Source organism: Oncorhynchus keta, chromosome 18 (genome assembly GCF_023373465.1).
Source record: "Oncorhynchus keta strain PuntledgeMale-10-30-2019 chromosome 18, Oket_V2, whole genome shotgun sequence".
Taxonomy (NCBI): Eukaryota; Metazoa; Chordata; class Actinopteri; order Salmoniformes; family Salmonidae; genus Oncorhynchus; species Oncorhynchus keta.
The window spans coordinates 29,702,910-29,727,522 of record NC_068438.1 but is presented as its reverse complement, the minus strand read 5'-3'; the positions used below and the strand labels follow the sequence as shown (position 1 = coordinate 29,727,522).

Genomic DNA, 24,613 nt, shown 5'->3' with positions numbered 1-24,613 from the left:
TTTTAATTCATGTGTCAAACCAATGAAAACATAATTGTGCTTGTCACGTCCTGACCTTAGTTCCTTTTTTATGTCTCTGTTTTAGTTTGGTCAGGGCGTGAGTTGGGGTGGGCATTCTAGGTTTTGTATTTCTGTGTTTGGCCGGGTATGGTTCCCAATCAGAGGCAGCTGTCATTAGTTGTCTCTGGTTGAGAACCATACTTAGGCAACCTGTTTTCCCACTATGGGTTGTTGGTAGTTGTTTTCTGTGTCTGTGTTTTACCATACAGAACTGTTTTTGTTTTCATTTATTTCTCTTGTTCTTTTGTATTCAGAGTGTTCAGTTATATTTCATTAAAATATGGACACTTACCACGCTGCGCATTGGTCCGATCTTTCCTACTCCTCCTCAGAAGAGGAGGAAAACCGTTACAGTGTTCTTCAACAACAACAGAACAATGGAGGTAGACAGCATAATGGGCATAATGTATCTGGGAAGTGAGGTGTTATTTTACTCTTTGTAATTCAATGCGCTTCACAAGATCTCATTAAATAGAGGGAGTCTGTCTGGGTGTGATAGAAATAAAGTCAGTATAGCAGCCAGGTATTAGTTTTCCCTGCAGCTGTAAACGTGTAAAGGTGGAGGACACTGCTGGTCCAAGCTCTCCCCATCCAGCTCCAACCCTCTGCCTTCATACACTGGCAGAGCTGCTTGACCTTTAGGAGGACAGTGATGTCATATTTCAACAGGATCTTTACCCTGTGGAGGGAGCAGGTGGAGGTGGATCCCCTCTTCTAACGCCCCGCCATCCCTGTCCCGCCTCCTCAACCAGACTGACACACCCACAAGGGTCTGTCTGCATGCAGGGCTCTATCTGTGGAAAGAGAGATGGCACCCAATGGCACATGGCTGATCCACATTTACATTACATTACATTTAAGTCATTTAGCAGACGCTCTTATCCAGAGCGACTTACAAATTGGTGCATTCACCTTATGACATCCAGTGGAACAGCCACTTTACAATAGTGCATCTAAATATTTTAAGGGGGGGGGGGAGGTGAGAAGGATTACTTTATCCTATCCTAGGTATTCCTTAAAGAGGTGGGGTTTCAGGTGTCTCCGGAAGGTGGTGATTGACTCCGCTGTCCTGGCGTCGTGAGGGAGTTTGTTCCACCATTGGGGAGCCAGAGCAGCGAACAGTTTTGACTGGGCTGAGCGGGAACTGTACTTCCTCAGTGGTAGGGAGGCGAGCAGGCCAGAGGTGGATGAACGCAGTGCCCTTGTTTGGGTGTAGGGCCTGATCAGAGCCTGGAGGTACTGAGGTGCCGTTCCCCTCACAGCTCCGTAGGCAAGCAACATGGTCTTGTAGCGGATGCGAGCTTCAACTGGAAGCCAGTGGAGAGAGCGGAGGAGCGGGGTGACGTGAGAGAACTTGGGAAGGTTGAACACCAGACGGGCTGCGGCGTTCTGGATGAGTTGTAGGGGTTTAATGGCACAGGCAGGGAGCCCAGCCAAAAGCGAGTTGCAGTAATCCAGACGGGAGATGACAAGTGCCTGGATTAGGACCTGCGCCGCTTCCTGTGTGAGGCAGGGTCGTACTCTGCGGATGTTGTAGAGCATGAACCTACAGGAACGGGCCACCGCCTTGATGTTAGTTGAGAACGACAGGGTGTTGTCCAGGATCACGCCAAGGTTCTTAGCGCTCTGGGAGGAGGACACAATGGAGTTGTCAACCGTGATGGCGAGATCATGGAACGGGCAGTCCACAAACACACACACACCAATAAACAGGTCTCTTTGCTTCATCATTTTTTACAATTATTCTATTCAATTGTATACATTAAATTATTGATAGTCCCAAAGTACTCCGTTTAGAACCTACTACTGTAAATGCAGTATCTACAGTACATCAGCATCAATCACCTGTCATCTTCAATCCAGCCGTGTCAATGGGAGATTTGTGAGAACATTTGTAACGCTCACAGATCTGAAGTTTGGATTGGGCCATGAGTGCCCGTTAAAACTGTCTGTCTGCCTATCATCAAGTTAGATGACACATCAGTCTGTGCACATACATAGCCAAGTCGTCATCACTGTGTGAGTTGTATTGTTGGATTTCTGTTGGATTATTTTCCATGGTGAGAATATGCAGCAAACATCCCCATCTGCCAAGAAAAGAACACTTGCAAACAAAGATAATGATAAAGATCAGAAAGATATTAGATAAATTAGCCTTTCCTCATTCCAAATATGCCGGACCTTCCAGTTACATGCAATAACTAAAGTAATACCTGGCTGGCCAAAGCCTTCACATTGAACAAATGATTTGCCTTTACAGTGTACTGTTTCAGAGACGGCCTACTATGCCTGGGCTTTCAATGAGAAAGCCATGCATTCCAGCAGTGAAATATGACCTGTTAATAACACAAATCTTCCACACATGAGAGTCTGTCATCAATACACAAGGAGAGTTAAATCACTAGCGTCCCACTGGTGTACTAAGTGAAGTGCCACGCTCAAGGTAAACTGGCCTACATCAGCTATGTTCTAGCATTGCACATCCCTCGGTCTAGCATTATTCATTCAAGCGCTCTACAATTCAAACCCTGCAGCTTTTCACTCAAGGACAATATTAGAACCCTGATAAGTGATAAGTTATGCTTTCACTGACACCATGGCAAAAGCTTCTTTGTCGGGACTACAGTAAGATGCTCTGATCTGATCACAAGACAAGTCCTGTAGTTTATCCCTGTAGTGGTGCAGGAATCTTACCCTCTCTGCCCCTATCCATGTGTAAAGGCACTGGCCATCAAACAGCACCTTGAGCATAGAGGCTCTGAGGAAGTTAGAAACCAAGTTATATTTTATCAGAAGTTGAGGCAATTAAGGCTCACAAATATTCATGTTCACAATTAATAGGATCAACCATTTAGTGACAGTTCTGTGTTCAGAGCTTAATCTACTGTATGATAAATATTCATAATGTATGAATATTATTGTTATGACAATGGTATGATAATTTATTGTTTTATTGTTTCTTCAAATTTATTTATTTAATGTATTTATTTCACCTTTATTTAACCAGGTAGGCAAGTTGAGAACAAGTTCTCATTTACAATTGCGACCTGGCCAAGATAAAGCAAAGCAGTTTTACAGATACAACGACACAGAGTTACACATGAAGTAAAACAAACATACAGTCAATAATACAGTATAAACAAGTCTATATACGATGTGAGCAAATGAGGTGAGATAAGGGAGGTAAAGGCAAAAAAAAGGCCATGGTGGCAAAGTAAATACAATATAGCAAGTAAAACACTGGAATGGTAGATTTGCAGTGGAAGAATGTGCAAAGTAGATATAAAAATAATGGGGTGCAAAGGAGCAAAATAAATAAAATAAATACAGTAGGGAAAGAGGTAGTTGTTTGGGCTAAATTATAGGTGGGCTATGTACAGGTGCAGTAATCTGTGAGCTGCTCTGACAGTTGGTGCTTAAACCTAGTGTGGGAGATAAGTGTTTCCAGTTTCAGAGACTTTTGTAGTTCGTTCCAGTCATTGGCAGCAGAGAACTGGAAGGAGAGGTGGCCAAAGAAAGAATTGGTTTTGGGGGTGACTAGAGAGATATACCTGCTGGAGCGTGTGCTACAGGTGGGTGATGCTATGGTGACCAGCGAGCTGAGATAAGGGGGGACTTTACCTAGCAGGGTCTTGTAGATGACATGGAGACAGTGGGTTTGGCGACGAGTATGAAGCGAGGGCCAGCCAATGAGAGCGTACAGATCGCAATGGTGGGTAGTATTTGGGGCTTTGGTGACAAAACGGTTTGCACTGTGATAGACTGCATTCAATTTGTTGAGTAGGGTATTGGAGGCTATTTTGTAAATGACATCACCAAAGTCGAGGATTGGTAAGATGGTCAGTTTTACAAGGGTATGTTTGGCAGCATAAGTGAAGGATGCTTTGTTGCGAAATAGGAAGCCAATTCTAGATTTAACTTTGGATTGGAAATGTTTGATATGGGTCTGGAAGGAGAGTTAAGTCTAACCAGACACCTAAGTATTTGTAGTTGTCCACGTATTCTAAGTCAGAGCCGTCCAGAGTAGTGATGTTGGACAGGCGGGCAGGTGCAGGCAGCAATCGGTTGAAGAGCATGCATTTAGTTTTACTTGTATTTAAGAGCAATTGGAGGCCACGGAAGGAGAGTTGTATGGCATTGAAGCTTGCCTGGAGGGTTGTTAACACAGTGTCCAAAGAAGGGCCAGAAGTATACAGAATGATGTCATCTGCGTAGAGGTGGATCAGAGAATGAAAGATGTACACCTTAACACTGCTTCTACATGCATTACAGACCTGCCTATTTGGGAAAAAGGATAACATAAATAAATATGAAATAGATATTTTCACAAATCCTCCACCCTCAACATGACAAGAGTAGGGAGATGCTTTGGAAGTCCCATGCCAGCCTGCCTCACACCATAATTACACACAGTAGTCATTATGGCCTCAAACACTTACACGGTGGTCAAGGTTAAAGGGCCAGGACCATGTCCTCTTCCCACACAGAAACATGGCAAAGACCCTCTGTCCCTCTGACGGTGGTAATAGGGAGACAATGGGTCAACCCTGAGACAATAGATGTAGTTGACATCCTGCAATTAAAACAATTGACCTCTGAACAACCTAACCTCCAATCAAATTGCTAAAATTACATGATGCAAAAATAAAAATCTGCTCTAGAGAAAAAAAATTGTATTTTCATTCATAGATTCCTTTCCAGATTATTTGAATTAATTAAGTTATTGTACACAAAAAGCGCTATAAGGTCAATTATTCATTGTAAAGGGCAGTGTGTCTTCAAAACACAAGCTCTGTGAAACCTTGACTGCCCTCCAGTGGTTAACTTGGAAATAAACAAGGAACTTGAGGCCTTCACACACAAACCCTCAACATCTTCCACTAATTGAAGCAAGAAACATTAACAAATTAGTTTCTTTGCTATGATATATTATGTACAGACTTTTGCGTAAGTGTGTGTAGCTGCGAAGCTCCTCCCCTCATACACATGTAATATACAGAATGCAGGAAGTATTTTTTACAGGAAGTAAACACAGCACTCTTTGACAGAACTCTATGTATTTGCCTGTTTTGTACAACAAAGGGCAATGTACATTATACAGGACCTTTCAGATCACTTACTGGAGGAGATGAGGACATCCTTTAGTTTATATTCTTATAGTAGATGCCTGCTACCAAACAACGGTGAGTCTTTAAAAGTGAAAGTTAACTGATTCCTAACAGTGGGGCATTACGAGTGTGACTGAGAAAATGGCCTCCCGACGGTCTCTCCTGTCCTGCGTGCTTAAACATCTTCAGTGATCCTGTCCTGCTATCATGTAGCCACAGCTTCTGTAAAGCCTGTCTACAGGAGTACTGGAGACTGAGAGGATCTCAGGAATGTCCCGTTTGTAGGGAAGTATTTTCAATGGGTAATCCACTCTGTAACCGGGCTCTAAAGAACCTGTGTGAAGCTGTCTTAAAGGAAAGGAGTCAGACCGTTTCAGACGGGTCTGAGGTTCTCTGCAGTCTGCATGGTGAGAAACTCAAGCTCTTCTGTATGGAGGATCAAGAGCCCATTTGTGTGGTTTGTCGTGATTCAAGGAAACATAAAAAGCATGACTGCATCCCCATACAGGAAGCTGTACAGGAACAAAAGGTAGGATTATTTGGTAGTGGCAAAAAAATACCTTGTAGTAGTTGTTTCTATTTGGATTATTTTGTAACATGTAGCACTATTTTCTGGTACTTTACAATAGTTGGTGCTAAGATACAGCTTGTGAAATCTGTTTTGTTTTTTACTCTTAACCAAATGTCTTTCCTACACAGCAATTTCAGAGTAACACGTTTGTGAATCCCATGTTTAATTTCAGGTGAAACTCAAGACTATATTGAACCCCCTAAAAGATAAACTGAGGCTTCTTAATGAAATCAAACTCACCTGTTCTAAAACAGCAAAACATATCAAGGTATGAAATCTCAGTATTGATGCAACAACATTGTACTCATTTTGGCTAGTTTGTTGTCAACTCAGTTCTAGATCATCATCATACTGTAACAGAAGACTGAGGTGAAGCCATTTTGATTGGATGCCGTCAGCGGTGGGGGGATACAGTATGTCTTAGATTTTCCTGTCACTGTCTCCAGATCCAAGCCCAGTACACAGAAAGGCAGATTACGGAGCAGTTTAAAAAGCTGTACCAGTTTCTGCGAGAGGAAGAGGCCGCCAGGATAGATGCAGTGAGGATGGAAGAGGTGCGGAAGAGTCACGGGATGAAGAACAAGATAGAGATGAACAGAAAAATATCATCACTTTCAGACACAATCAAAGCCATCGAACAACAGCTGAGAGTTGAAGACGTCTCATTCTTGCAGGAAAACAGCTGATTTTATGAGTCAATATTGTATATTATAGCAATCCTGCCTATATGAGCCACGTTACAATTCCCACCAAGTGGGTTAACCCTATTGGTGCAATGTGTAGAGTGTTTGCCTCATGTCAGTGACCCGGGTTCACTTCTCTGTACCCCCATTCACTACATTGGTGTCAGAAGTGGGAATGCACAGCCTAGAAAGTGTGAGGGGACTAAGTAGTCAATGCAATGTTCCTTCCTGTTTGGAGGGGGCAATATAGCAATCCTCACTATATGAGCCAATTTACAATTCCTACCAAGTAGAAATGCATAGGTGCCTTTCGCGCCGGTGACCTGTTTGCTTCCCTGCCCTGCCGTTCTCTACAGTATTATTTACTGTTTATTTTATTGATAACACTGATTTGCATCTCACCTGCTTTCTTGTTCCTCTTCAGAACTACAAGGCCTCTGTGAAAAGGTAAGTAATCTTAATCCTGTATCTCCTCTCTGTGGTTCAGAACCTATCATCAGAGCAGTATTGAACACTAAAACGTTCTTCCAGAGCCCAGCACCCACTGCCGGATGCAGAGAGGGTTTCCGGAGCGCTGATAGAAGTGACCAAACACCTGGGCAACCTGCAGTTCAGAGTCTGGGTGAAGATGCAAGGGATTGTTCATTACAGTGAGTGTTTTACAGCAACAACAAAAAAGTTTTAGTCTGCGCCTTGTTCTCAGTCCTAGAACAGTATTTGTAAAAGGCAAAATCAGAAGAAATCCACATAGTGTTCTGAATAATAATAAAAACAATATTCTTTCTATTGCAATGCTCATATTTAGATGTTAGTCTCTCAATTAAACTTGTGGGTAATTTCCAGAGTTAAAATTTCTCATCAGCTCCTGTAATCCTGGACCCCAATACTGCAGGCAAACGTCTCATTCTGTCTGAGGACTTGACCAGTTTAAGGGATGCTGATAGAGCACTACAGCTTCCTGACAACCCAGAGAGGATTGATGGATGTGTTCTAGGCTCTGAGGGTTTTAACTCAGGAACACACAGCTGGGATATTGAGAATTTGGATGGTCACTATTGGGCTGTAGGTGTGACTATTAGGCCTGTTGGCATGCATAGTGATTGTAGCGGTATGCCAAATGAATCCTGGGGTGTTTGGACTACTTGTGATGTATACCTAGAAATGTCCCCACAGCCAAATCTCTATCGCCTGACAGTAGATCACTTTCCCCAAAAGATTAGAGTGCATCTGGACTGGGCCAAGGGAAAGCTGTCATTCTTTGACCTTGATAAAAACACACACAATCACACACACCTTCACAAAGACAGTCTACCCTATATTTCATCATGATAAAACATTGAGGATCTTACCAGTGAAGACCAGTGTGACAACAGTTAAATACAGCACAAACTGATATAGTTTAACTGCCACAACACTGTTTCTTAGCACTCTACTCAGTCATTTACATTACATTTTACATTTAAGTCATTTAGCAGACGCTCTTATCCAGAGCGACTTACAAATTGGTGCATTCACCTTATGACATCCAGTGGAACAGCCACTTTACAATAGTGCATCTAAATCTTTTAAGGGGGGTGAGAAGGATTACTTTATCCTATCCTAGGTATTCCTTAAAGAGGTGGGGTTTCAGGTGTCTCCGGAAGGTGGTGATTGACTCCGCTGTCCTGGCGTCGTGAGGGAGTTTGTTCCACCATTGGGGAGCCAGAGCAGCGAACAGTTTTGACTGGGCTGAGCGGGAACTGTACTTCCTCAGTGGTAGGGAGGCGAGCAGGCCAGAGGTGGATGAACGCAGTGCCCTTGTTTGGGTGTAGGGCCTGATCAGAGCCTGGAGGTACTGAGGTGCCGTTCCCCTCACAGCTCCGTAGGCAAGCACCATGGTCTTGTAGCGGATGTGAGCTTCAACTGGAAGCCAGTGGAGAGAGCGGAGGAGCGGGGTGACGTGAGAGAACTTGGGAAGGTTGAACACCAGACGGGCTGCGGCGTTCTGGATGAGTTGTAGGGGTTTAATGGCACAGGCAGGGAGCCCAGCCAACAGCGAGTTGCAGTAATCCAGACGGGAGATGACAAGTGCCTGGATTAGGACCTGCGCCGCTTCCTGTGTGAGGCAGGGTCGTACTCTGCGGATGTTGTAGAGCATGAACCTACAGGAACGGGCCACCGCCTTGATGTTAGTTGAGAACGACAGGGTGTTGTCCAGGATCACGCCAAGGTTCTTAGCGCTCTGGGAGGAGGACACAATGGAGTTGTCAACCGTGATGGCGAGATCATGGAACGGGCAGTCCTTCCCGGGAGGAAGAGCAGCTCCGTCTTGCCGAGGTTCAGCTTGAGGTGGTGATCCGTCATCCACACTGATATGTCTGCCAGACATGCAGAGATGCGATTCGCCACCTGGTCATCAGAAGGGGGAAAGGAGAAGATTAATTGTGTGTCGTCTGCATAGCAATGATAGGAGAGACCATGTGAGGTTATGACAGAGCCAAGTGACTTGGTGTATAGCGAGAATAGGAGAGGGCCTAGAACAGAGCCCTGGGGGACACCAGTGGTGAGAGCGCGTGGTGAGGAGACAGATTCTCGCCACGCCACCTGGTAGGAGCGACCTGTCAGGTAGGACGCAATCCAAGCGTGGGCCGCGCCGGAGATGCCCAACTCGGAGAGGGTGGAGAGGAGGATCTGATGGTTCACAGTATCGAAGGCAGCCGATAGGTCTAGAAGGATGAGAGCAGAGGAGAGAGAGTTAGCTTTAGCAGTGCGGAGCGCCTCCGTGATACAGAGAAGAGCAGTCTCAGTTGAATAACTAGTCTTGAAACCTGACTGATTTGGATCAAGAAGGTCATTCTGAGAGAGATAGCGGGAGAGCTGGCCAAGGACGGCACGTTCAAGAGTTTGAGAGAAAAGAAAGAAGGGATACTGGTCTGTAGTTGTTGACATCGGAGGGATCGAGTGTAGGTTTTTTCAGAAGGGGTGCAACTCTCGCTCTCTTGAAGACGGAAGGGACGTAGCCAGCGGTCAGGGATGAGTTGATGAGCGAGGTGAGGTAAGGGAGAAGGTCTCCAGAAATGGTCTGGAGAAGAGAGGAGGGGATAGGGTCGAGCGGGCAGGTTGTTGGGCGGCCGGCCGTCACAAGACGCGAGATTTCATCTGGAGAGAGAGGGAGAAAGAGGTCAGAGCACAGGGTAGGGCAGTGTGAGCAGAACCAGCGGTGTCGTTTGACTTAGCAAACGAGGATCGGATGTCGTCGACCTTCTTTTCAAAATGGTTGACGAAGTCATCTGCAGAGAGGGAGGAGGAGGATTCAGGAGGGAGGAGAAGGTGGCAAAGAGCTTCCTAGGGTTAGAGGCAGATGCTTGGAATTTAGAGTGGTAGAAAGTGGCTTTAGCAGCAGAGACAGAGGAGGAAAATGTAGAGAGGAGGGAGCGAAAGGATGCCAGGTCCGCAGGGAGGCGAGTTTTCCTCCATTTCCGCTCGGCTGCCCGGAGCCCTGTTCTGTGAGCTCGCAATGAGTCGTCGAGCCACGGAGCGGGAGGGGAGGACCGAGCCGGCCTGGAAGATAGGGGACATAGAGAGTCAAAGGATGCAGAAAGGGAGGAGAGGAGGGTTGAGGAGGCAGAATCAGGAGATAGGTTGGAGAAGGTTTGAGCAGAGGGAAGAGATGATAGGATGGAAGAGGAGAGAGTAGCGGGGGAGAGAGAGCGAAGGTTGGGACGGCGCGATACCATCCGAGTAGGGGCAGTGTGGGAAGTGTTGGATGAAAGCGAGAGGGAAAAGGATACAAGGTAGTGGTCGGAGACTTGGAGGGGAGTTGCAATGAGGTTAGTGGAAGAACAGCATCTAGTAAAGATGAGGTCGAGCGTATTGCCTGCCTTGTGAGTAGGGGGAAGGTGAGAGGGTGAGGTCAAAAGAGGAGAGGAGTGGAAAGAAGGAGGCAGAGAGGAATGAGTCAAAGGTAGACGTGGGGAGGTTAAAGTCGCCCAGAACTGTGAGAGGTGAGCCGTCCTCAGGAAAGGAGCTTATCAAGGCATCAAGCTCATTGATGAACTCTCCGAGGGGACCTGGAGGGCGATAAATGATAAGGATGTTAAGCTTGAAAGGTGAACAACAGGTCAACAGGTGAACCAATCAAATTGTTCATGTATCACTCTTTATGTAGCCTAATGTTGATATTTTGTATTGATTGATCCAGTAAAAGCATTTTGATTGCTGTGGATGTTTTTCTATTGTCAGAATGCTGTGTGTATGGTAAATCTGTATTCTTGCTCTGTCTGGTCAGTCGCATCTGTGACGTTGATCTTCATTATCAGTAAACTATATTTTACTTCCTTACTAAAAACATGTCTAACTGCATACAAATGTCAACTAGGTTTTATTAATACAATGTGAAACAAATTGTGTTTCCCTTATTGATCTCCTGTTAAGTTTCACAATTTCCAGTATGTTAGTCTCCAAACATCACATCTAACAGGATGCACCGACAGCAAGAGAACAGAACTGGTCTCTTAAAGTACCTCCATTTTCAGATGTCTGTCCTCTTTCTCACTGACACACTCGTGCCATTGGTAAAGGGGGGTGTTGAGCTATGACTCAAACAGCCTTGTCTAACCACTGTAGTGGAACATGCACAACATGTTTAGAAACATTTAGGTCCACTAGTATTACTCTATACCACTCAACTCTAAACCTCAACACCAGTTCCACTGGTGAAACTGCTGTGGAACTGGCTTCAAGGTCCAGAGTTGGTAAGAGTTGAATACCCCTGCTCTATACCTTCCTGGCTTTGTGCGAGTCTCTCTTAATCCATTCAAACCTCAGATCTTGAGACGAGGAAAAACAACTAATGTATGGAAATGAATGGGACTGATTTCATTTAAAGGGTAGTTATTGTAAATAGACTTGTGTGTAGCCGTAAGTCATTTAAAATAACAAGAATACAGGAAGTTTCAGCTAATCACATTTTTAATAGATTTAGAAACTGACAACTTGTTAATCCTTAGCATAACTACAGCAGGAAAAGAAAATTGAGCAACAATTAACGTAACTTAATACATGACAGTATGAACAGTCGACAACATGGCACAACTTCTAAATACACTGTACTGTAGTATCATTTTAGTACCAAATGCAAACGTCAGAGCTATTACATTTCTTTCTAATATTTGAATTGCGATTTAGAGGGACACAAACTAAAAGAATTAAGATGCCATAAATTAACCATTCAGTCAAATACTGACTTATATTTTCACATTAACCCTGACAATTAAAACACTGACCTAAAAAGCGTGACCCAGTCTGAGAAACCAACCTAAAGAAAGTTAGTTATAATTCTCAAACTGATCGCAGCCTGACAATCCCCAGAAGTGAAATTAAGAGTAAGTAAAGATCTAATTTAAAACCCAAGGATAGACAGACTGTTCAAAGATGTACTCTGGCTTAGTTTGGCATGGTTGATTATTAACATGGACAAAACTTTGTCAATAACTGTATTACATTTAACAGACTGTCGTACTTAAAGGTGCTGTAATTGTTAGGGGCCAAAGAGTTGGCTGGTATACAGATTTAATTTAGTTAACTAAATTTGACTAATTAAATCGATAAATCTACATTTAAAGTGGTGATTATCATAATGTAGGCTGATTAAATTCACGTATGGGGACTCGGGAGGGAAAACTCCTCAACTAACAGTCTCAGAAAGGACTGTTCCTGTCCCTATGAATAAGAAATACTAACACTTCTCCTCTGAAGGTGAAACAGACTTGAGAAATTGGTCCTAAATGTACGCTAAATCCTGCATTGATGTCAATAGGAGATTTGCAACACGAACATTTGCATAGTTCTGGTTAAAATACTGCCCTGTATGAATCTCTTGAGAGTTCCTACAGTGGTCACTGCCTAAGTGCCAATCCTGTGCAAAATCCAATGAGAAAGACTCCCTAGAACTTCAAAAACTAAATGTTAAAAGAAAATGTACACAAATATGGGGCACTCGTTGGAGCATTGCGATGGTACATAGATGTAGCATGTTAAGCATAACCTGGATTTATAAACTGGATGATTAACAGAAAATATAAAAATGAAAAAGTATAGCCTCTGCACAGTGTTGGTAACCACCACCACACATCCTGAGAAAAACATCCCAAAAAACAGTCCGGTATTAACAGAGCCCAAAGAATTTAAACAGAACATTGAGCCAGTACAGACCTAGGCCTCAATGGGAGAGGGATGCATATTCTCATAATTTGAACAAGTTCCATCTACCCACCCAATGACCTGGGATTTCAAATTAGTGTAATTATGTTAAAAGGGAAAAATAACATGTGAACCAAAAGTCCCAAAAATATATACGTTTTGCAGGGGCTTACAAAAGCCTTCCCCGTGATATTTGGTTGCTTGCATTTAACCTAGAATACAAGCAGAAACCCCCAACTTGTTTTGACCTTGCAGCACACGGTTTACACATCTAGAAGGCAACCATTCTAAAACGTTCAAACCTTTCCCATTTAATTCAGTCTGAATTCAAAATCACACACCTGTGATAACTTAAAAAGGTCAAATATGCACATTTTGAATTCCTAAAGAAATCTAAATGTTTCATCTTCCAAGACAGGCTGAGAGTATCCTGTGATTCCAAAGATGTGGCGGGATTGCCGAGGTGGTGATTGACTGTCTGAGCATCCCACGTCACTTAATGTCCTCAACAAGCCTCTCTGAACATGGGAATTGAGGGCGAAATGTATGAGTCACTCCTGCTAACAAGTTTCCTGTCAAACAGTTTTGTTCCCCCACTGTTCAACCAACCTGTAATCTCCCGAATGACAGCATCCCTGTAAGAGGCTCATTGTAGTCTCTGTCGCTACTATACTGTGCCAGACCCCCCTCTCTCTCTACAGCACAAGCTGCTCACATCAAGTTAGTCCTGCACATGAGTCTCAGAAAGGAGAGGGAACCAATTCATGAGGCAGCGGCCAGGAGAGGGCGTAGCACTCAGTCATGACTTAACAGGCCCATCCTTGGACTGCTCATAGAACACAACTCCTTTTGAATCTAGACGGAGGGAAGTAGGACACGTCAGATTTGCTTAGCTCAGACATACTATACCAATAAGGCTTTTCGGGTTCTTGAAAATCTCTCCACAATCATACAGCAGGAATTACAAGCTTACCTTGTTTTTGTAAATTCTGAATATATTCAATCTCTGTAAAAATAGAAAAACAATGTTTAGTACAGTGTGAGAGATTGATAATACAGTAGTTATACATGCACCATTCTCTTTCTGTTCTAAGGACCAGCCATAGCAGGACAATTTTTTAACTTTGAATGATCAGAGGCAACAGCTACCTACCTTTAGTGTGATAGATAACAGCAGCTTTTAGATCGAACGCCCCCCAAGATCTTGAGTCACAGCCCTTGTGGTGGCTGTGCTCCTTCACCAGAGCAGACACAGGATGAGCAGGGGAGGCAAGAGGCAACTCAGCACCAGGGTCCTTAGAAGAGGACACTACGGCACATCTACTCCCAGCCTCACCAATCAGAGTGTCTGTGCCAGGGGCTTGGCCTCCCAGCGCAGCATCAGGGCCAGGAGCCAAGTGAGGGTCTGATTTCCCAACACTGCTATGGACTTGGGACATAGTTTGTTTGTCCTGCTTGTAAGCTCTTGGGAAGAAGGGCTTGTCAGGTCTCAGAGAGGAGGTGGCAGAGACCTGCAGAGGCAAAGCTGTAGGGCCACGTCCCTGAAAGGTGATCTCCACGATCTGGCCTTTCAAGGCTGGCTTCCCCACTGCCGGCCACACCTCGGGCCCTGCACTGGGCTCGTTGATGAACGACAGCCCCCACTGGTTCTGGAAAATGTCCACCAGAGCTTTGGGACTTGTCTTAGAGGCAGGTGAGTCCACTTGGTGGGCGCTGGGGAGGGCTGGTTGCATATTTGAAGTGGCCAGGGGGTAAACAAGGAGACTGGGCTCTCTCAGTTCTCTGGTAGTAACGGAGGTGGTGCCCGACATATTAGTGCCGTTGCTGGACAAGGATGATTCGTTCTCCCACTTGCGGGGAAGGGAGACATGCATTGCTCCAGTGCAAACAGTAGTGCTGAAAAGTGGCGTAGGGAGGGGGCAGCTATTCCCCTCTCCAGATAAGAGTCCATTGGTGAAGCTAGGGGAGGTGATGGTTTTGACAGCAGACATGGGGACTTGGGAGAGTCTGGTGGGCACCTGGGACTGGGGAGGGGAGGTGTCACCTGCTTTGTTTAGATTCTCTTTCACTTTACTTGCATAACTGACCTTGGGCACTGTTTTGGCACTACTATTGTCCACAGGAAAGACAGGGGGTGGTTTAAAGAGGGTCCATGAATCATTTTTTGTGGAGGTAAGCTTAGCTTTGCTTAGTCTGTCTTCCAGCTTTTTAACAGAGCCTGCAACAGCCTTGGCGTCAGAGTTGTTACAGTGTAGTTCACCAACCTGAGCCACAGGTGGGACACTTGTGATGGAAATGGGAGACTGTGTGCCTGCTGCTGTATCGGCAGCCTCTGGAGTGTGAGGCTCCGTGTCATGTTTGTTAGTGACCATAACTGCCTGAAGCGTAGCCTTCTCCTGCCAAGCAGTCACACTCTCCTCTGCCATTGCACTCCGCTGAGCCCAGCGTTTCTTGGGAGTGATGTATCCACTCTCAGAACCACTGCCACCACTGTTTGGTCCAGGCATGCTGGGGTAGCCGTTAGCATACAGGTCAGGATTGAGGAGCACAACGCCATTTGTTAAAGCAATGGACTCGCTCTTGCCATCACGTGTTTTCAACTCTGAAGGAGTGTCATTTTTGCAATTCATACTGTTCTTAAAATGGTTATTGCTACTGCCTTTTGTGTGAGTGGCGAGGAGCTTCCAGGGAGGTTTGGGTTTCAAGTTGTTTGCTGCTTGAGTAATGAAGGGCATCCACAGGAACAGAAGGGGTGTTCTCTCTCCACTGGGCTTCCATTTATTTTTCCATTACCTGATGACATGACAAGAAAATACACAATAACAATCAAATATACTGTACTTGCATAGAGTAGACCTACATTTGTTAAACTATCTTCACCCAAAAGAATACGCATGTTTTGTCTATGTCCATAACAATACAGGCTATCCAATGAAGTCGTATGGGTAAACTGATGCCACATTTCCTGCAAACAATTCAAAATCTGATATTGAAAGTGTTAATGAATGAGTATTTTTTTATTTATTTTAAACATGAATACATTTGAAAGAAAGTCAAGCCCGCTCACATGACTTGATACATGTCATTGCCAATACTAGCCAGCAGATCTGATCTTGCTTACAGTGGCACTAGGGTCAGACAGCATTCCTCTGTATATTAGGAAAACTTACCTCAATCTAAGGATGAAAAATGCTTTGTATGCCAAAGTCCCATTATCCCAACTGCTACACCAAGAAGATTGAACAACAGCTAGTTTAGTAGCAGTCATTCAATCTTCTCGTGGAACAGTTGGGATAATGGGACAATTCTGAGTACAATGCATTTATCATCCCTGGATTGAGGTACGTTTTCTGAGCTATATTTTCAGCGGCTCCTTGGAGTCTTAATATACATAGGAATGTCCGACCATAGACATAGTACAGCTGTAAGCAAGTGTGGTCGGATCTACTAGCTGTGCCAATGATGCCAGAGAAGATCAAGTGACAAGAGCAACAGGCCCCAAAATAACGATAGCTATTAGCTAGCTACGATAGACTTGAAAAACAGCTGATCAAACACATTTACCATTGATGCCAACACTCAGACCATAACTCTTACAATTACATAAACGTAGGAAAAAGTTACTGTTTACCGTAGCTAGCTAATGATAATAGCCCATGTTACTTAATTAGCAAATGTTAACGGAACATTCCAGAGAAGCCGGTTCGTGTTGCAATGACGTTAGATAACGCATTATCTACATTAGCAAAGGCTAACATTAGCAAAAGTGACACTCAGCTGACTAACGTTAGTATCACGTAATTACATCGGATTTGTTCGCTGGCACATTTCTTAAATCATTTCTGGCTGCCAACTAACGTTAGCTAGTTAACTACGTTAGCTGTCCGGTTATAAGACGGTGCACAAGGTCAATGTCCAGCGAACTGTCGTTAGCTAGCCAACGTTCACTAATTTAGTTAACCGTACCAATCTAGATAACTAACTAAACACTCACTAACAACGTTCTATAAAAAAAAAACTAATTAGCCAACGGGCTAGCTCATGTTTTATATAATAGCTAGCTGTGTAGTTAGCTAGCTGCAAGCTGGCTAGTGACGGCTCAAAAGTTTGTTGCTACAGTACTGTAGTAGATTATGGAGGGACATTCGGACCCGTTTTCTCCGTCTGCGCTTCCTCGTACTGATGCTGTTGATCATTTTCTACCCATGGGTTCGGTGGACCGGGGTGACTCTCGTCTACATGCTTCAAACATCCCTCAGATAACCATCCATCGGTCCGGTCCTCCATTGAAGTGCAAATTAAATGCAAATCCACGAAGGCTGCCTCCCCTGTTAAACTAGCAAGCTAGCCAGTAGCATAGCCAAAACATTCCCAATCAACGCCCATGACTTCATTTCTGAGCTACGTTTGGGCGTGTACAAGCGGATCATTTGTATCAAGTCGGTGACCTTTCAGTGTGTTGCATTATGGGGTTTAACAATTGTCCGGCTTGCGCATACATTTTTTTAAACAAAAATTTTGTTGTAAAAAAACATTGAGTTTTGACTGCAAGTTTTTACAGTTTCTCTTTACCAACTTAATTCTACAGCCATTGCCTGCATTGTGGGAGGCTCCATTGCCATTCAATCATTAGGATGTTTTTGTTTGACCCACGCGAACGTGACTGAAACAGGAACCAACTTTGCTGCGATTCATGTATACAGTGGACACGGACAAATAAATGCATGTAATAGTTGATGCTCTCTCAATCACTCATTGATTGTACAATGTACACAAGTGTGACTTCAGTAGGTATAATTTCAGTTTGTGAGTGTGTGATATTGGGGTTGGAACCATTATTTCAACATTATAAAGAACAACAAGATATATTATAAATATATCAAATTTCAGCCAGACCGCCCAGCCAATCCGAGCCACCTACACGACCGAACCCCCACCAGTTTAGTCAATAACTGAACTCTCTCACAACACAAGTTCCTTCCCAAGGTATGGGAAACAAAAGTTTAATGAAAACACACAGAAATAGTACACCCTCCATATAATTCATATCATATGACCAATAGTACTGTAGAGATATTTTTTACTTGTACACAGTATAGCTGGGTCACCCTGCCCTGCCCCTAGTGGTCCATGGCCCTGTAGTGCCCCAACCCAAACACCCCACTCAGCTTTAGGATCTTGGTGAAACATTCATTATTGGTTTCAGGTGTGTTAGGCCAAGGCCAGAGTGACCACACGGGACAGCAGACCCCCAGGACCGGCGTCTGGTCGCAATGGTGGGTAGTATATGGGGCTTTGGTGACAAAACGGATTGCACTGTGATAGACTGTATCCAATTTGTTGAGTAGGGTATTGGAGGCTATTTTGTAAATGACATCGCCGAAGTCGAGGATTGGTAGGATGGTCAGTTTTACAAGGGTATGTTTGGCAGCATGAGTGAAGGATGCTTTGTTGCGAAATAGGAAGCCAATTCTAGATTTTACTTTGGATTGGAGATGTTTGATGTGGGACTGGAAGGAGAGTTTACAGTCTAACCAGACACCTAGGTATTTGTAGTTTTCCACATATTGTAAGTCAGAACCGTCCAGAGTAGTGATGTTGGACAGGCGGACAGGTGCAGGCAGTGATCGGTTGAAGAGCATGCATTTAGTTTTACTTGTATTTAAGAGCAATTGGAGGCCACGGAAGGAGAGTTGTAATGGCATTGAAGCTTGCCTGGAGGGTTGTTAACACAGTGTCCAAAGAAGGGCCAGAAGTATACAGAATGATGTCGTCTGCGTAGAGGTGGATCAGAGACTCACCAGCAGCAAGAGCGACATCATTGATTTATACAGAGAAGAGATTCGGTCCAAGAATTGAACTCTGTGGTACCCCCATAGAGACTGCCAGGGGTCCGGACAGCAGACCCTTCGATTTGACACACTGAACTCTATCAGAGAAGTAGTTGGTGAACCAGGCGAGGCAATCATTTGAGGAACCAAGAAACCAATATGATGGTTCGGGGGTGCTTTGGTGGTTGTAAAGTGGGATATTTGTGAAGGGTAAAAGGGATCTTGAAGAAGGAAGGATATCACGCCATTTTGCAATGCCATGCCATACCTTGTGGACGGCGCTTAATTGGAGCCAATTTCCTCCTACAACAGGACAATGACCCAAAGCACAGCTCCAAACTATGCAAGAACTATTTAGGGAAGAATTCTGGTATTCTGTCTATAATGGAGTGGCCAGCACAGTCACCCTATTGAGCTGTTGTGGGTGCAGCTTGACTGTATGGGACTTAAGAAGTGCCCATTAAGCCAATTCAACTTGTGGGAGGTGCTTCAGGAAGCATGGGGTGAAATCTCTTCAGATTACCTCAACAAATTGACAACTAGAATGCCAAAGGTCTGCAAGGCTGCAATTGCTGCAAATGGAGGATTCTTTGACGAAAGAAAAGTGTGAAGGACACAATTACTATTTAAATGTAAAATAATTATTTATAACCTTGTCAATGTCTTGACTATATTTCCTACTTATTTTGCAACTCATTTCATGTATGTTTTCATGGAAAACAAGGACATTTCTAAATGACCCCAAACATTTGAACGGTAGTGTATCTCCCTTGATCTCCCCTGACCTGGGAAATTTCAATACAGACTCCTTTTCTCGTACTATATTCCATCACCACCTTCCGGAGACACCTGAAACCCCACCTCTTTAAGGAATACCTAGGATAGGATAAAGTAATCCTTCTCACCCCCCTTAAAATATTTAGATGCACTATTGTAAAGTGGCTGTTCCACTGGATGTCATAAGGTGAATGCACCAATTTGTAAGTCGCTCTGGATAAGAGCGTCTGCTAAATGACTTAAATGTAAATGTAAATATAAGGCATCCAGACCTTATGAAAGTTGCACAGCATACCCTTAATCTTAAAACAAATCTAGTGATAATGTACATAGCTTGACATGTATTACATACATTGTGGGAGGATAACCAATGAATGGCAATGCATTTATCAGCCACTATAAATGCTAAGTTACACAGTTTCTTCTGATAACAGTCTCCAGTATCAACATTTCCAAACAAGCAAAAACAGGGAGAAGAGAGAATATTTAGACATGCTGAGATAAAAGAACTTACTCTTTGCCAGAATTCAGCCAGCCTTCACAAGACCACAACATATGCAAATATGTCCCCTTTTGTGCTTTACACTTCCAACAGAATAATAACATTTCCGAGTGAATGACATTCAGTTTCACTGGAATATAAACTCAGCAAAAAAAGAAATGTCCTCTCACTGTCAACTGCGTTTATTTTCAGTGAACTTAACATGTGTAAATATTTGTATGAACATAACAAGATTCAACAACTGAGACATAAACTGAACAAGTTCCACAGACATGCGACTAACATAACTGGAATAATGTGTCCCTGAACAAAGGGGGGGTCAAAATCAAAAGTAAAGGTCAGTATCTGGTGTGGCCACCAGCTGCATTAAGTACTGCAGTGCATCTCCTCCTCATGGACTGCACCAGATATGCCAGTTCCTGCTGGGAGATGTTACCCCACTCTTCCACCAAGGCACCTGCAAGTTCCCGGACATTTCTGGGGGGAATGGCCGTAGCCTTCACCCTCCGATCCAACAGGTCCCAGACATGCTCAATGGGATTGAGATCCGGGTTCTTTGCTGGCCATGGCAGAACACTGACATTCCTGTCTTGCAGGAAATCACAAACTGAATGAGCAGTATGGCTGGTGGCATTGTCATGCTGGAGGGTCATGTCAGGATGAGCCTGCAGGAAGGGTACCACATGAGGGAGGAGGATGTCTTCCCTGTAACGTACAGCGTTGAGCTTGCCTGCAATGACAACAAGCTCAGTCCGATGATGCTGTGACACACCAACCCAGACCATGACGGACCCTCCACCTCCAAATCGATCCCGCTCCAGCCTCGGTGTAACGCTCATTCCTTCGACGATAAACGCGAATCCGACCATCACCCCTGGTGAGACAAGACCGAGACTCGTCAAAGAAGAGCACTTTTTGCCAGTCCTGTCTGGTCCAGTGATGGTGGGTTTGTGCCCATAGGCGACGTTGTTGCCGGTGATCTCTGGTGAGGACCTGCCTTACCTCAGTCCAGCCTCTCTCAGTCTATTGCGGACAGTCTGAGCACTGATGGAGGGATTGTACGTTCCTGGTGTAACTTGGGCAGTTGTTGTTGCCATCCTGTACCTGTCCTGCAGGTGTGATGTTCGGATGTACCGATCCTGTGCAGGTGTTGTTACACGTGGTCTGCCACTGCGAGGACAATCAGCTGTCCGTCTTGTCTTCCTGTAGAGCTATCTTAGGTGTCTCACAGCACAGACCTTGCAATTTATTGCCCTTACCACATCTTCAGTCCTCTTGGCTCCTTGCAGAATGCCTAAGGCACGTTCATGCAGATTTCTTATGGTGTTTTTCAGAGTCAGTAGAAAGGCCTCTTTAGTGTCCTAAATTTGCATAACTGTGTCCTTAATTGCCTACCGTCTGTAAGCTGTTAGTGTCTTAATGACCGTTCTGCTGGTGCAGGTTCATTCATTGTGTTTAAACCCTTTACAATGACGATCTGTGAAGTTATTTGGATTTTTACGAATTATCTTTAAACGACAGGGTCCTGAAAAAGGGACGTTTCTTTTTTTGCTAAGCTTAGTACGTTCTATGGATGGTCTTAAACTGCAGTTATTTATGTGTGAGATTATATGAACATGACTGAGCATTCTAACATATCTGTATCCATTGATTATCATCAATAGCGTAAATCGACTTTGGAGTTTTGTCAGACTGTCTTAAAATAGCATCTGGCTTGTCCAGTGTTTGCTGGACAAAGGGAATAGAGTGTTGTATCTGCAAAAAATCACCTCACCTCTGTTACAGACTGGTCTTGCCTGACCCTGCTGAGACCCTTGTCACTATCCGATCCTCCTAAAATTAGGCATGACAAAGAATAACCTTGGTGTACATTTATACATGATCAATAATAGAATCAATGGTTCAATAATTGAAATGACCATTATTCCCAGATCCCAAACTGTAGCTTTAAGCTTAAACTGCTGTCATGTAGCTACGGTAGGTCTACCCATCAATTCAAGATGGAGCTTTGTATCATTCACAAATATCCTGAACACTTCACCTGAGCTCCGTAGACTGGTCTTCCCTGGCTGTCTGACCGTGCTGGGAATCTTCCCACTCCTAAATGGTCGGCTATAAGAAGTCTCTCCAGCTCTGCTCTCTTCAAACTACATCTAGCATATTGGCTGATATAGCCCAGTAATACAATGTAAGGGCCATGTGAGAATCTCAGGTAAGTTGACCTATTTCTTAAGTTATTTTTGCACATTCGATATTGCCTATAGGGTGCATAATTGCTGGGACATGGCTGCCAAGTGAGCTGCGTAACATACGCCCTGTAGTGCCCCAACCCAAACACACCCCAATCAGCTTTAGGATCTTAGTGTACAATGGGGTACTGTGGTGTCAACAGCACCCCCTATATTTAAGGACAGGTATTTACCTTAGTCCGCTAGCTCCATTTACTTCACCAGAGAGGAAGAGACCACAGAATTTGTAAACCATCTTTGAGTTTATTGGTGAAAAAAAAACAACATATGACTAGACAGTGAACAGGTTACCAATCGGCTCTCTTACAATAGCAATTGACATCTTTCCCATCCAATCAAATGATTGAAAACTCAAATAGGCCTACTGTGGGAAGAGACATCTTTGCTATAGTGGGCTACATGTATGATTCAGATGATGAGCAGAAAGCATAGAGTTACAGGACTCATCTTTGTATCTGTGCCTTTATGGTGACAGCATTGGTAGCGCCATTGAGGTTATCTCCATTTTATTGTAGTCAAATTCAATTATTTCATCCATCCTCTTCAACTACACAGGTCTAATGCCACCACTGGTGTTTGCTATGTGTTGCTTTTGTCCCAGGGACCTCAATCAGAACAAATAAAGTACTATAGATACTGGTACTTTAGAGCTACCTAAATGTTGTCCCAGTAGGCATCTAATGGAACTATGGCATCACTGGCGTGCCATCCATCCCACTTCAGACACAAATGTAGTGAATTGGGACTCAAACTCGGATCCCTGCTACTGTCCTCTCCACGAAGTTGCTAGGTTTTTCTTGTGTCGCTAATGCTAACACATGGAGCATGCCACCTGGTACAAATTTGCCATAGTTTCCGAGCTTCAATCTGACAAGTCTTTCCAGGATACACTTTTGACAGCCTCAGACACTATCCCACTTCTCACCTCAGTATTGAGAAGAGTGGAGGAGAGCAAATGTGGTAAGTGGATTCTCTGGATATTACGTACCTAGGATAATGTAATAGATCTAAGCTACCGGTAGGTGGGGGAAAAGTCACTGAAACAACAGAATAGTGTCAAGCTGCCACCATCTTTCAAAAACAGGGAGCTATAGTAAAGATTTGTATAACTTAACCAAGGTAGACCACAGACTGTCATTTCAAATAGGAACAAATGAGTCATAGTGGGCAGAACAAGCAAGGAGTTGGGCAGAGGCAAGCAGGAGCCAGCAATGTCCTATTGGCACGGTCTAGCATGCATTTGCATATTTCCGTTAATTAAGGAACGCCTCCTCCGTGAAGTGCTCATGTGCAATAACTCAATTCGCCTTTGCACTCCTAAACAATGCAATTTTCTGAAACTTTGGCAAAGGGTAAAGTCTACAAAACTTAGTCCACTCTGTTTGTAACATATTGCAGTTTTGGGAGAAGAAAACAATATTGAGATCAAATGTTTAAGCGATGGGAAAATTAGCAGAATGTCGGCCAAAATCCATCTCATTCGATCTTCTCCCACTCCCAGCCACTGGGCTTCCTCCTGGAAACACCAAGCGAATGCATTACATTTATACATACGGTGAAATATCTGTCTCAATGTTCAATCTGTGGTTATAGGGTGACAAGAAATTGGGAGATGAACCTATACACTACCCATAGCGCAACATGATTTATCTGGATTTACAAAAGGAGACTGTCTGAAACCAGGGAATGGACTGGCAAGCTGTTCCATGATGAAGGGGCTCTGCACAGGAAAAGGCCCTGCCCTCAGCTGTGCTTTAAGATATTCTCGAGGTGACTTAGGTCAAAGTCTGGTGATTAAATCGAGCATGTTGGTTTATATTGTGTGAGCATGTCCTTGAGTGGGAGCATATAAATGTAGGCTATCCAACTTGCACATCCCACTTTTATGATAATTACTAAAGACCAATGTTTTAGAATGCTCTCAATGTTGTTATGTTAGTTATTATTATATCCACAAATTAAATATTTTGCATAAGTCTGAGACAATTAACTCACACTGTGTGTGTGTGTGTATGTGTGTGCTTGTGCTTGTTGATGTCAATATAAAATAATGTCTGTGGGTGATTTGTTAGTCAAATGAGTTTGGTGATAATATGCAAACCATTCATGCTCATAATCTGCATTTTATATGTAAATTCTTTAAAGTTTAATTTTGCAAGAAATTCTATCCTTCTTTTTCTCACAGGAGTCTGTTTTAAAACATTTTAATTCACCCATACCTTTGAAATGCATACAAAATGTGAATTCTCTCTGAATTCAACACTCACACAAATTGTTGTTAAGACTGTCCCTTTAAGCCTCTCCGAGTGGTGCAGCGGTCTAAGGCACTGCATCGCAGTGCTTGAGGCGTCACTACAGCCCCAGGTTCGACGCCAGGCTGTGTCACAGCTAGCCGTGACCGGGAGACCCATGAGGCAGCGCACAATTGTCTGTGTTAGCTGGATGGTGTTTCCTCCGACACGTTAGTACGGCTGTCTTCCGTGTTAAGCGAGCAGTGTGTCAAGAAGCAGTGCGGCGTGGCAGGGTTGTGTTTCGGAGGACGCATGGCTCTTCACCTTCGCCTCTCCCGAGTCCGTAGGGGAGTTGCAGCGATGGGACAAGACTGTAACTACCAATTGGGGAGAAAAAGGGATAAAAGTTTTAAATATTATA

At 44.0% G+C, this 24,613-nt stretch overlaps 2 protein-coding genes across 5 annotated transcripts; one reads left to right on the top strand and one right to left on the bottom strand.

Moving 5' to 3' along the window:
* The first annotated feature begins 4,635 nt into the window (after positions 1-4,635).
* Positions 4,636-24,069, top strand: LOC118397542 (E3 ubiquitin-protein ligase TRIM35-like). Of its 3 annotated transcripts, none has more exons than XM_035792424.2 (6): positions 4,636-5,697; positions 5,912-6,007; positions 6,186-6,293; positions 6,847-6,869; positions 6,954-7,072; positions 23,555-24,069. In XM_035792424.2, exons 1-6 carry the CDS (start codon positions 5,467-5,469, stop codon positions 23,557-23,559), a joined length of 582 nt encoding a protein of 193 aa, XP_035648317.1. In that variant the 5' UTR covers positions 4,636-5,466; the 3' UTR covers positions 23,560-24,069. The 3 variants fall into 3 exon arrangements, with proteins under 3 accessions (XP_035648317.1, XP_035648316.1, XP_035648315.1); XM_035792422.2 differs by lacking the exon at positions 23,555-24,069 and adding an exon at positions 7,285-7,989 and having other exon boundaries at positions 4,666-5,697; XM_035792423.2 differs by lacking the exon at positions 23,555-24,069 and having other exon boundaries at positions 4,637-5,697; positions 6,954-7,419.
* LOC118397541 (FMR1-interacting protein NUFIP2-like) lies at positions 11,355-17,058 on the bottom strand. Of its 2 annotated transcripts, none has more exons than XM_035792421.2 (4): positions 16,725-17,058; positions 13,756-15,395; positions 13,576-13,608; positions 11,355-13,457 (listed from the first exon to the last, which is right to left on the bottom strand). In XM_035792421.2, exons 2-4 carry the CDS (start codon positions 15,335-15,337, stop codon positions 13,402-13,404), a joined length of 1,671 nt encoding a protein of 556 aa, XP_035648314.1. In that variant the 5' UTR covers positions 15,338-15,395; positions 16,725-17,058; the 3' UTR covers positions 11,355-13,401. The 2 variants fall into 2 exon arrangements, with proteins under 2 accessions (XP_035648314.1, XP_035648313.1); XM_035792420.2 differs by having other exon boundaries at positions 16,754-17,055.
* Positions 24,070-24,613: the final 544 nt, after the last annotated feature.

Coding starts and splice junctions, on each gene's coding strand:
- LOC118397542 (XM_035792422.2), top strand. CDS start 5,467: ATGGGTAATCCACTCTGTAACCGGGCTCTAAAGAACCTGTGTGAAGCT. Junction 5,698..5,911: donor AAGCTGTACAGGAACAAAAG/GTAGGATTATTT, acceptor GTTTAATTTCAG/GTGAAACTCAAGACTATATT. Junction 6,870..6,953: donor TACAAGGCCTCTGTGAAAAG/GTAAGTAATCTT, acceptor ACGTTCTTCCAG/AGCCCAGCACCCACTGCCGG.
- LOC118397541 (XM_035792421.2), bottom strand. CDS start 15,337: ATGCCCTTCATTACTCAAGCAGCAAACAACTTGAAACCCAAACCTCCC. Junction 13,609..13,755: donor TGTTATCTATCACACTAAAG/GTAGGTAGCTGT, acceptor CTATTTTTACAG/AGATTGAATATATTCAGAAT. Junction 13,458..13,575: donor TCAGAATTTACAAAAACAAG/GTAAGCTTGTAA, acceptor CCCTCCGTCTAG/ATTCAAAAGGAGTTGTGTTC.